The sequence below is a fragment of the Camelus ferus genome, chromosome 21 (genome assembly GCF_009834535.1).
Source record: "Camelus ferus isolate YT-003-E chromosome 21, BCGSAC_Cfer_1.0, whole genome shotgun sequence".
Lineage (NCBI taxonomy): Eukaryota > Metazoa > Chordata > Mammalia > Artiodactyla > Camelidae > Camelus > Camelus ferus.
This window is the reverse complement of record NC_045716.1, coordinates 19155052-19168093: the sequence shown is the minus strand read 5'-3', so window position 1 is coordinate 19168093 and position 13042 is coordinate 19155052. Positions and strand designations below refer to the sequence as shown.

The 13042-nt window shown below is 40.9% G+C and overlaps 1 protein-coding gene across 1 annotated transcript; it reads left to right on the top strand.

The window, feature by feature from the left end:
* The first annotated feature begins 11442 nt into the window (after positions 1-11442).
* APCS (amyloid P component, serum) lies at positions 11443-12368 on the top strand. The gene is given in 5 exon segments (XM_006178266.2): positions 11443-11506; positions 11610-11659; positions 11661-11848; positions 11850-11946; positions 11948-12368. Coding segments are annotated over 5 exon segments (669 nt in total). The 3' UTR covers positions 12218-12368.
* Positions 12369-13042: the final 674 nt, after the last annotated feature.

Sequence of the window (13042 nt, the reverse complement as noted above, 5' to 3'; positions counted from 1 at the left end):
AGAAGGCAGTGGAATGGAAATCCAAAGCCCTGAAGAAAATACTATCAACCAATAATCCTTTACCAGCAAAAAACTACCTTGCAAAAATGGATGTAAAATAAACACATTCCTAGGTAAACAAATAATTTGTTGTTGGTAGACCTGCCTTAGAAGAAAAACTAAAACAAGTTCCTCAGGCTGAAAGGAATTGACACCAGAGAGAATTTAAATCCATAAGGAAAAAAAAAAAAAAGAGTTCCATAAAAGTAATTGTATAAGTAACTATAAAAGACAGTATAATCACACACTTCTTCTCTTTTTTCTGTATGTTTATAGAAAGAAAAATTGCATAAAACAGTACCTAAGACTTCTGCTTCTGGAAAGATGAAGTAGAAGTACTTTTCCTTACTGTCCCACTAAGTACAAACAAAAACCCTGGACATTATATATGAAACAAACATAGAAAGACTGAAGATGGAGAGAAGCAGGAAGACCAGCTAGAGCCCACAGGACCTGAGGAATGACACAGTGGAGAGCCCATTGGATTTTCTTTTTGCCTCATATATCCCTGTCTGGAAACTGGAAAAGCCAGTGACCTGGAAATACCAATGGCTGCAGACAAAAAAAAAAAAAAAAAAAAAAAAAGCCCCCAAGAAGGTCTACTGTCTGTAGACAAAGGACCAGGAAAGAGATATCCTAAACGCTTCCACAGCTGCACCCCCACCACCAAAGACCAAGTGGAAAGCCTAGGCTCCCACTCTTGCCAGTATGTAATGAGACATCCCAATGCTCCAAAAAAGACCAAATGCATAACCGGGAATTTCATCTCTGCTAAGCAGTAACAATCTCCTTCCCAGTGGTCTCAGGTGGGGAGCTTGGACTCTGGCCTTATGCAGTGGTAATCAGTTCTTTTACTCCTCCCTACAAGCGTGTATAAGAGGAAGCCTAATGAAAGTCAAGATTTTCATAACCATTCACCAGTAACAAGGCCACCCACTACGGTGTCAGTGGAGGCTTCAGAGGGGACAGTAAAAGGTACTCCACATCTCCAAGCCAGGGTGATATCAGTTCAGGTCGAGTGGGAAGCCTGAATTCTCACTCCCACCCATCAATAACAAGACATAATCAACCTGCTGTCAAGAGGCTGAGTGGAGGACCTGGACTTCCAACCCCACCTGGGAGTGAAAAGGTGGAGACACTTTCCCTTCAGAGCAGTGTCAGAGGAAACCTACTGAAATGCAAGTTTTAAATAAGATCTGGAGTCTTCTAACATAATAATTGAAATATCCAAGTTTCAATCAAAAAGCCTTCATGAAGACCCAGAAAGACTTCAAACTCAATGAAAAAAGAAAACATCAGATGCCAACACCAACATGACATGTTAGAATTATTTGACAAGGGTTTTAAAGAAGCCACCATAAAAATGTCTCCATGAACAATCATGACCATGCTTGAAACAAATGAGTATAAACAAAAAATCTCAGCACAAAATAGGAAATCTCAGTAAAGAAATACAGAATATAAAGAAGAACAAAATAGAAATTTAGAACAAAAAATACAATAAATTAAAGAACTCAAAAGATAAGTTCAAGAGAAGAAAGGAAAGAACAGCAAAAAGAATTGGTGAATCTGAAATAGAAAGTACCCAGTCTGAACAATCAAGAGTAAATCAACTGAAAAATAATGGATAGAGTATAAGGAACAAGTAAGACTATAATAAAAGATTAAATGTTCATGTCATCAGAGGGCCAAGAAAGAGGAGAAAGAGGATGGGACTAAAAATTATTGGAAGACATGACTGAAAGTTTCCCAAATCTGTCAAAATAGACTCAAGAATCTGAGCTAATCCAAACAGAATAAACAAACAAACAAAAAATCCATGCCAAAACACATCACAAACTTCTGAAAACAAAAGGCAAAGAAAAAAAAAGTGAAAGCAGCCAGAAAGAAATAATGAAAACAACCTGATGACAGTGGATTTCTCATCAGAAGCTGTGGAGGACAGGAGGAAGTGGCACAAGCATTTTTCAAGTGCTGAAAGAAATGAACTGTCAACCCAGGATTCTGTCTCTAGTGAAAATAGTCTTCAGGAATGAAAGAGATAAAGACATATTCAGAGAAAGAAAAACTAAGAATTTGTCACCAGCAGACCTACTCTAAAAGAATGGCTAAAAGAAGTTCTCTAAATTGAAAGGGAATAAAAGAAAAATCCTTGGAACATTAGCAAGGAAGAACACAGTAGGCAAAAATACAGGTGGATATAATAGACTTCCCTTCTCCTCTTGAGTTTTCTAAATCATGTTTGATGTTGAAGAAATAATTATATCCCTGTCTAATATGGTTACCAATGTATGCGGGAAATATATTTAAGACATATTATAAATGGGAGGGAAAAGGAATCTCACAGTTATATGAGTTTATACATGTGATAAAATGACATAGAGACACACACACACACACACACACACACACACTGTACCTACTTCAAATTTCTGATTTTGATACAGTGCTAATAATTATGTAAGATGTAACCAATGGGGGAACTGAGTGGAAGGTACACAAGACTTCCTGTACTATCTTTGCAACATATTCTTGCCTTATTCTATGAGGCCAGTATCACCCTGACTCTAAAACTTAAGACTTCACAGGAAAATAAAATTCAGACTAGTATCTCTTCCGAATATACATACAAAAATCCTCAACAAAATACCAGCAAACTGATTGCAACACAGTATAAAAAGGATTATACACTGTAACCAAATGGGAATTATCCCAGGAATGCAAGGTTGATGTAACACTCAAAAATTTATGTGATATATCCACAAAACAGATTATTACTCAGCCATAAAAAGGAATGAAGTACTGATATCAGTTACAAGACTATTCAGATTAACCTTGAAAGTCTTATGCAATGTGAAAAAAGCCACATCAAAGACCACATATTGGATGATTCCACTTACCAAGAAGAGGCAAACCCACAGAGACAAATCCACAGCATAGTGGTTGCCGAGGGCTAAGGGCTGGCAGAACGATGAGTGACTGCCACTAGGTAACAGGGTTTCTTTTTAGGGAGATGAAAATGTTATAAAGTTGCACTATGGTGATGGTAACAAGCTAAAATCCACTGAATTCTACACTTAAACAGTGAATTTTATGGACTGTAAGTTATATCTCAGTAAAGTTGTTTTTTTAAAAAAAATCACAAAAATGCCTTGCAAACTGTGGATCATTTAATACAGAGGCAACACCCCCCACGCATCTCAGAAATTCCTGAGATTATTAAGGCACCACAGAGCAAGACTGGAGTCTATTAAGTGTGCAACAGCATTATGTTTAACAATGCATAATATACATAATTTAATTTTTAATGATCCTCTTGGGAAAATGATGCCGATAGACTTGTTCAACACAGACCTACCACAAACCTTCAATTTGTTTAAAAACAAAACAAAACAAAAACAAAAAACCCCCGCAGCATCTGCAAAGCACAATAAAGCAAAGAGCAATGAAAGGAGGCATGCCTATTATTTTTCCCACATGGTGGTCTCTCTCTTGAGATCCTGAGCTCCTTAAGGATACAGCCTCTATTTAGCTTTGGACAGTGACTGGTACATTACAAATACTGAGTACTTATATTTTGAGTGAAAGTATGACAAAAGTTTTTTTATAAAAAGACATATATACATTTTACTGGAATATACCATGATAAATGCAAAAATATTTAAAATATTTGCAAACACCTGTGCCAGCAGATGTAAAGGAGCAACCAGCGCAGCCTGGCTGGGGTAGAGAGGGGAAGGGAACAGAGCAGCAGTCAATGATGAGGATCATGGGGAGGAAGCAGCCCCTATTGATATATTTTCTATCCTGCACACTTCCTGTCACTACCCTCCTGCCACACAGGGCTTCCTGTCATTTCTCAAACATTCTGGGGTTCTCCTGATTGATGGGGTTTTGAATTGTTTTCTGATAACTCTGATCAAGATGTATTTACATGTGTGTGTGCCTGTATGCATATAGCAATGCAGTATAAAATGTACTTCTTTCTACGGGTTTCTGTCAAAATAGCTTTACGAACCCCTGATCTAGAGCAATGGATTTTTATCTTTGGCAGACCAGAGACTTCTTTGAAAATCTGATGACAAAATGTACACGTGCCCACGCTTACAACATTTTGCACACAATTTCAGACAGTTCACAAACCCACTGAAACCCATTCAAAACCCCTTAGGGATCTGTGGACCTCAGCTTCAGAAGCGCCCCTTATGACACATCAGGTGCTGATCCTCACTAAGACAATGGCATCATCTATCAACCTTCCAGGCTCCTTTTCAGGACAAAGAGAGATTCCCCGACAAGGCACCCAGTGTGCCTGGGACACCTGACCTCCAGCAGTCTGTCGAAGACAGAGAAAACTCATAGGTGACCAAAATGTTACCTCAATCCTAATTCTGAGGTTAAAAATATGACAAAAGTTTAAGACAGAAAATGGAAAGATTGGCCTTGAAGTTGAATAAGTCACTTATTTCCAAAACATAGGAGGGTGTAAAGATAGATGTTATCATACTTAAGCTTTTCCAACTTTTTTTTTTTTTTGCTCTAACAGTGGAGGTACACAAAAATTTCTTAATTAAACACGTAACCACCCATCCAAGAAAAAAAAGTGTAAGATATGAACAGAGAAGAGTTCTTCAGAAGAATAACTAGTGGGAAATCTCTAGTGGGAAAAGACAGAAATAAACTTTCAACTCCCACTCAACTGGCAGCAAGGAAAATTTGGCATTTCTGGGTTTAATTTATTGGAAATTGCAGTTCACACTTAGAGAAAAACAATCAAAGTCACTCGCCCAGAATTAGCCACCATCACTCCAAATAGCTACCACACAGCCACTATGGAATAAACAATTCTCAAAGGCTTTTGAGGGACAAGAAGATAAATTCTTAACAAGAGGAGTTCCGGATGAAGGCACCATTCCTTGAGAAGAGACACCCGTCTATTCTCCCTTTACTCTGCTCCAAGGGTTGCAATAACATAGTTTAAAAAGATCTTTGTTTACTCCTACAAAAGTAAAGGATACTCCACCTAAATACACACTATTTAAGTGGTCAATGGGGATGAATTCATGGAAAGAAGAGCCTCTCTCACTGCAACTATTTTTCAATCAGCAAATGGTTAAGGAAAGTTTTTCTGAAATGCCTATTAAGGATCGTATAACTGAAATCACGGACATGGGCAAAATCTCAAGTGGTCCCTGGGATTCTTTAACTGAAATCACTGCTGACATCATCACTGGGTCTGCTCCACTCGCAGATGGAAGTCAAGTACCAAGCGGCCGGGTAAAGTGGGAGCCAGGAGGATTTTCAATCACAATGATCCTGCAGAAGTCGTCATAGTGCTCCTGTAGTGTTGCCCGTCTCTACAGTAATGTGCACCCTGAGCAGAAATCCTAGCTTCTGCCTTCTTTTATTATTATTTGTTTTAACACCTTTATTGTGGTGTGGTTCTTGTACAGTGAACTACACATATCTCAGATGTACACTTCGACGAATTCTGATAGATGTATACACCTATGAAACCACCACCACAGTCAAGATAGCTAACATTTCCATCACTCCCCAAGAGGTGCAATTTCAAATTCCCAATCTATCCCTTCCCACTCTCTTTACCTCCTGGTAACTGTAAGTTTGTTCTCTATATCTGTGAGTCTGTTTCTTTCGTAGGTAAGTTCATTTGTGTCCTTCTGCCTTCCTTCTGGAGCATCAGAAGAAGAGCAGGGTAAGTTCTTGAACCAATTCAAGACATAGCTTTCTATTTGGTCTACTTGTGAGATGTGAAATGTTTGTAAGCAGGAAAAACACTGGCCAGGACTAAACGTCTCCTGATGAAATGAGTCAATCTATTAAGAAATGCTTCTGTCCACAGCTCTGTACATGGTATCCTTGGCCTCTGTGTACCTCAGACTGTAAACAACAGGGTCCATCAGTACAGTGATGATGGTGTAGGTTCCCAAGAGGCAGTATATTTTCCATTGAATTGACCAGCTTGGGACGGAGGTAGGTAATAGAGGCACAACTGTACGAGACAATGACCACAGTGAGGGGGGAGGCACAGGTGGTAAAGCCCCAAGATGAAGCAATCCTAAGCATGGTGGAGGTGATAAGGATATTGATGCAGGAGATGTACACCAAGCTCATGGACATCTTAACATGTGTAGGGGAAGTAAAATATTATTTGTTTCGTGGATATAAGTGCCCGTGCAGGAGAGTTCCATGGCAGGAAGGAGGTCACAAAAGAAATGGGCCATTACATCAACATTAAAAAACAACTCTTAAATGATAAATGCTGGAAAAGCTATGGAGAAAAGGGAACCCTTCCACACTGTTGGTGGGAATGTAGTTTGGTGCAGTCATTATGGAAAATAGTATGGAGATTCCTTAAAAAACTGAAAATAGATTTACCTCATGATCCAGCAATTCCATTCCTGAGCATATATTTGGAGGGAACTCTAATTCAAAAAGATATATGCACCTCAATGTTCATAGCAGCACTATTTACAACAGCCAAGACATGGAAGCAACCTAAATGTCCATTGATAGATGACTAGACAAAGTTGTGGTGTGTATGTATGTATGTATGTATATATGTATGTATGTATATATGTATGTGTGTGTGTGTAATGGACTACTACTCAGCCATAAAAAAAATAAAATAATGCCATTTGCAGCAACATGGATGGGCCTAGAGATCATCACTCTAAGTGAAGTAAGCCAAAAAGAGAAAGATAAATACCATTTGATATCACTTATATGTGGAATTTTTTTTTAAAAGGATACAAATGAACTTATTTACAAAACACAGACTCACAGACATAGAAAAACTTATGGTTACTGGGGGTAAAGGAGGTGGGGAGTGATAAATTGGGAAATCGAGATTTGTAGATACTAACTACTATTTATATAATAGATAAACAACAAGGTCCTACTGTATAGCACAGGGAACTATGTTCAATAGCTTATAGTAACCTATAATGAAAAGGAATATATATATGTAACATGAATCACTATGCTGTACACCCAAAATTAACACATTATAAATTGACTATACTTTGATAAAAACAAAAAAATAAAATAAAATAAAAAGAAATGGGCCACCAGTGTCTGAGGAGTATAAATTGAACCTGGATGACATCTAGACAACTGCTATGCCCAGGCTAACACTAAAAGCCTCACACACCAACTGGGCACGCACCTTCTTATTCACAGGCTCTACACCTCAGGGATTTTCACACGACCACATAACAATTGCTGGTGGTCAAGATGACAAAGAACAGGAATACTGTTCTGAGACAGGAGGCTGGAGAGTATTGTGGAACGAGGATCAGTATACACAGTCCGTGAAGGAGCCTGTGTGCTCAGGAAGGACACAGACAACGTGGGTCAAGCCACAGTGGTGGCATTCCCTGATGCAGTTAAGAGATGCATGAAGGCACTCACAAAGCTGAAGACACCTGGCAAGGTGAACTCCATCAGCTTTTGCGAGGTTCTTTCTCTGCATTCTGCAGTTTTAAGGATGTGAATTAAATGGGTGAACATGGGAAGTCGCTTGTTCCGACATGGGCTCTAAGTCACGCAGAAACACGGCATATGGAAAGACAAGATGACAAGAGTGAAACAAGGTAGCTCTAGCTAAGACCTCTGCCAGCCACACAAGTGAGAAATCTGCACCTGTTTCTTTAATGCATGTATTCTCTGTCACTACAGACTGATATCTTCCTATACGGAGAGAAGGGAATGTCTCAACATTCTCAAGACACAGACTTACACTGCGTCCCTGCCACTTGTATTTTTTCTTCTGTTCACAGCTCCTCCCCCAGAAGCTATTCTCACAAAGGGACTGTGAACAGCAAGGAGATGGTTGTAGCCAGTGGGTTCCAAGGAATAAAAAAAAAATTTAATGCATAAAAGTTCATTTAGCAATTAAGGTAAATTTTATAAATATTATGAAGATGGGTGATTCAAAATAAGTAAGTGCTAATTTAGGGATGTAGGGAAGGATAAAGACTGCGAAATAGATACTGTGCCATTCTACAGAGGCGTTACAGCTGAATTCTGAGTTCAGAAGCGAGATTTCTTTGAGGTAGCATGGTCTAGATAGAGGACTGAACCCAAAAGTAGAAGATGGCAAATTTACCAGGGGATTTCTTTTATAAATGAACCCTGAAATTAGGAACAAGAGAACCGAGACCAAAGAGAAGACTCCTGAGTATCCACAGGATCTGGAAAGGGAGAGGCCACTCTGTGACTGTCAGAATTCGGAATGGGAGGTAGGAGTCTGTCAGCAGTCTGGAGCCTGGCATTTAGAGTCTGAAATAGCTACTTTGGTGGAAAGGTCAGTCATAATCTCAGGTGAACACTGATTTTTCTCTGTCACTAGGTGAAATGTTATGGGGTGGGAAGCAGAGACACAATAGTCTCTCTGTCAAAAACAGACAATCCATAATCTGTACGGGAAATACACATTGCATTCCTGAGTCCCCTGCAGAAATTTTGCTTCTTTCCTTTTGTTCCTTGTCAGAATTACTGAACCTGAGGAAACAGGTTCCTAAGGAAGGGAACACTCCCTTTTTCTGCCTCCATCAACCCCTGCAACCTGGCTTCTGCCATGCTCACTTTAACGGGAATTGCTCTTTCAAAGGTCACTGATGAAGTTTTTATTGCTAAATCCAGCATCCCTTCTACTTAGATCTCTCTAAAGCATTTAATACCACTGGACACTGCCTTCTGGAAACTTAACGCTAACTTAGTTTCCTTGACAGTGTACACAACAACCTTCTCTCTGCCAGACACTCTTTTTAAATCTCTCTGAACTCCTTCCTTGCTTCCAACCCCACAAACATGAGTTGCTCCCTCAAATTAGTACGTGGTTCCCTGACCTTTTCTCTCTTGCCCCTTCCACTGAAAGAGATAATTTTTGTTTCATCACCATTTATATGTTGATTCCTCTGAAATCTGTATTTCTAATTCCCAAGTGGCACTCACATGTTTCAAATTCTCTACCAGCCTTTTTTATATGTAGGTCATACTATCATTTCAAATGTAACATTTTTGGAACCAAACTTATCTGCCCTCTACCTCTTCCAAATGAACTTCCTCTCAATTGCTTTATCTGCACTAAAAGCACCATATTTTTCCAAATCATATACAATCAGAAATCTGGAATAAAATCTAATGTGGTTCCCTATTCTATGTATCTTTATTTTCTAAATCTCAGATTTGTCCTTTTTCCTTTTACCATAAGACCCTGCCATCAGTCTAAGATTCGGTGCCTTTGATTTTATACAATCACATATCAGGGTGATAATCAGTTACTCTTGATGTCTCCCTTGCCTCTTTCCATCTATTACAAATAAATGCTCTTAAGTTCCCTTACGGCCAACAGAATACATGGCAAATAATTCTGTATTAGCACCAAAATCCTCTTCTCTTTTCCTACAGTGTGTTTTTTCTCCTTCAGTCTCTTCCTACCCAGCCTTTCCCACTGGGTACTGTGACTGTATGTCTTCCATAAATACCTAAGGCCTTAGAAGGTACCTTTCAAGTATTCTTTAATCCATTGGGTAACCTTCAGTAAGGTCTCACATCTCTGCCTTTTCCTGACTTGAGTTTATGCCGTGTCCTCTCCTCCCATCCTCTCTGAAGGCAATCTCCACCGCGTGCCAGCTGATGTTACCAGCACAACACTACTTGAGGCACACTGGTGGCCCCACTTCTACCCAACACATGCCATCTTTCCTCTCCTACCCTCAACCCTTCCAGAGCCACCCAGACAGGAACGACTGCCTCTCACCCGAACTCCCACTGGCCGGGGGGCACCCAGGAGCCTCTCAGCAACCATGGGGATTGGTTCACCTTCAGAGCTCCACCCACTTCGAAAGACCCGAGATTCATTTTCCTATATTCTAACATCAGAATTCTTCTTTCTACAACAGAAAGAATCCTCAGTTTCCTTTTTGACCACTGCTGAAGCTCGGGCTGTTCTCTTCCAAGGCCTAGGAAACATATTCCAGAGATGGAAACCTCAAGAGCAGAAGGAGGCCCCACCTCCCTTCCCCATATAAGGGGATTACCACCTGGGATTTAGATTAGAAAAAATTAGAGAACGGGAACTACCCAGAGCTGAGGGTTAGAAGGATACTTTGAACAATGGTAGGGAAAGGGAAGTCTTGGTGGCAGTTCTCATGTTGACGAAAAGGCTGATCAGAAGGTCTGGCATGAGCTGAGAGAAGAGGCAATGAACAAAAGACTGGACGGAAGGATGAGAATGAAGATTCCATACAATCTAGGGATAGGAAAGAAGGAAATATAATGTAGCTGGAAAGAAGGGCTTCAGTTAGATACCTTAGGGGCTGAGCAGGTTTGAGTGGTGGCTAATAGTGTGACATTTTAAGTACTAGCAGAGGGAATGGAGATGGAGGTCACTGGGGTTGTGCCCGGGTAAGTCACCACTGAATCCCCAGCACCTACTGTAGTGCCTGGGAATTAGCGAATCAATGTGAGTGTCACGCATTAATCAGGTCATCACCAAAGATTAATGTAAAGGAACCCTCAATGTCTAGGGACACAAAGAGGAGAGGAAAGCCAAGTAAGATGCTAACATCTCTGTGGATTGTGAGGTTACCAGGAAAAGAAGTCGTAATGAGGAATGGGAAAATCTGGCATAAGGAAACACCATGGTAGTCAAAAGGAAAAGAGCTGAGTAATAGTAGCTGAACACGCTCAACTTCAGGGAGACAGAAAGTACATCCTCTAGTATCTCACTCCCCTCAGCAAGGGCAAGGACCTATTACTCAATACTGAATTAATCAAAATTAATTACTGAAGGGACTTTTCAGGTTCTTCAGCAGAAACCAGAATCCCAGAACGTTCCAGAAACAAACGGCCACTTCACAGAATGATTAAAAGGAAGAAAAGGCCTTGCACCCACAGCCCACAAGAGGCCTAAGCTCAGAAAGACTCCCCACCACCACCCACATAGCATCAGACAGAGGGACCTCTGGAGATTGGAGTTCCACCCTCCTGACATGGCCAGCATGGCCTGACATGGCCTCTCATCTCATCCTGAACACCGCAGGTCCATCCCATTCTTTTCCCCGCACCAGAATCTGGGCCATCAGGGGTTGGAGCTCTGGCAGTCCCCTGTATCTAATAAATAACTCCCATTGATTTTCTGGCCCACCCTTCCCCACCAGCAGCTCTGATCAGCGGCACCTGGGGACAGGCCTGGACAATCACTGACACATTATTGGTGCTCTCCATCCCCCATCCCCACCCAGAGGTGCATATAAACCCTAAACAGCCTGAGGTCTGAGATTGTGAATCTCAGAAGCTGGGTGAGCAACCACTGTGTTATCTGTACTATCATCCTGGTCACTGCTGCTGCTAAAACAGCCCTAGGCCAAGAACATGAACAAACTGCTGCTTGGGGTCTCTGTCCTCACCAGTCTCCCAGAAGCCTTTGCTCAGACAGGTAGGGTGGTCAGGGGACAGTCAAGGAGAGTGAGATAAGAGATTGAACGTGATTCTTTCCCCCGCATTTATGAAAGTCACTGTATTTCTCTCCCTACCCACAGACCTCAATGGGAAGGTGTTTGTGTTCCCTGGAGAATCTTCTAGAGACCGCTGTGAATTAGCTCATAAAGCTGGAGAAACCTCTATAGAATTTTACCTTGTGTTTTCGAGCCTACAGTGGCCTCTCCTGTGGCTACAGCCTCTTCTCCTACAGCATCCAGGGCAAGGATGATGAGATACTAATTTTTAAAGAAAGAATTGGAGAGTACACTCTATACATCGGAAGAACCCAAGCTACCACCAGTTATCGAAGAGCTCCCCAGCTCAGCGCACATCTGTAACAACTGGGTGTCTTCCTCAGGCATCATCAAATTTTGGGTCAATGGGAAGCCACTGGTGAAAAAAGGGCCTGAGACAAGGTTATTTTGTGGGCGCTCACTCCAAGATTGTCCTAGGACAAGAGCAGGATGCCTGTGGAGGAGGGTTTGATAAGAGCCAGTCCTCTGTGGGAGAGCCTGGGGATTTGTACATGTGGGACTCTGTGATGTCTCCAGACGAGATCCTGTCTGTGTATCAGGGCTCCCCCCTCAATCCCACTCTTCTGGACTGGTGGGCTCTGGACTATGAAGTGAAAGGATATGATGTCGTCAAGCCCCTGGTGTGGGGCTGAGGTCTTGAACCAACAAGAGCACTTGAAAATGAAACCAACATCTAAGAGCTCTGCTCAAGGCAACTGGATACTAAATCCTAGACCTGAAGCTCTTTCTTCTTTAGCTTCCTGCCTATATGTATAATTTTTAAAAAATTATGCCACCTGCATTTGTTCAGTGCTTATTGTAATCCCAAACATTTTCTCTTATACCTACTTATTCGGAAATTGATGTTTTGTTATCCAGAAAAGTCAGGTTGCAAATTATGGGGAGGGAAATCTGTAAATAAGTAAAAGGATATGTCACAAAGCCAGAGCACTCAACGGGCAGCAGCAACACTTACAAGCTACTAAGAACCATTTTATTAACAACTCAAAATGTGTGTGGAGTAGCTAGAAATCCTTTGGTTTTCTAGCTACAAATCAACCAAAAACAGATCTGAGGTTATGCCAAGGAGACAACTATAATGAGACAAGTAAGCAACAGTTGCAAACTTGATAGCAAGTAATGAGATGGGGAAAAAAAAAAAAAACTAGCAGCAGCAGGGATAAAATCTATAAATGTGCAAGAGTCTGGAATCATTTGGGGTAAAGGCAAACAAGACTCTCAAAAATCCCCGTGGTGCCACATAACGCCTGACTATCCTGAAGGTATCAAGTATATTGCTTGTGTGAATTGCCAGTATAAAATTCTTCTATGGATTCCCACCTCACACAGGATGTAACTTAAACCTTTTAACATGACCTTACCCCCATAAGCTGGTCCCCACTTGCCTCTTTCAAAGTACAACTCTCAGCATAGCAATTGGCATCGCAATTATAACATTACAAAATAATTGTCAGATG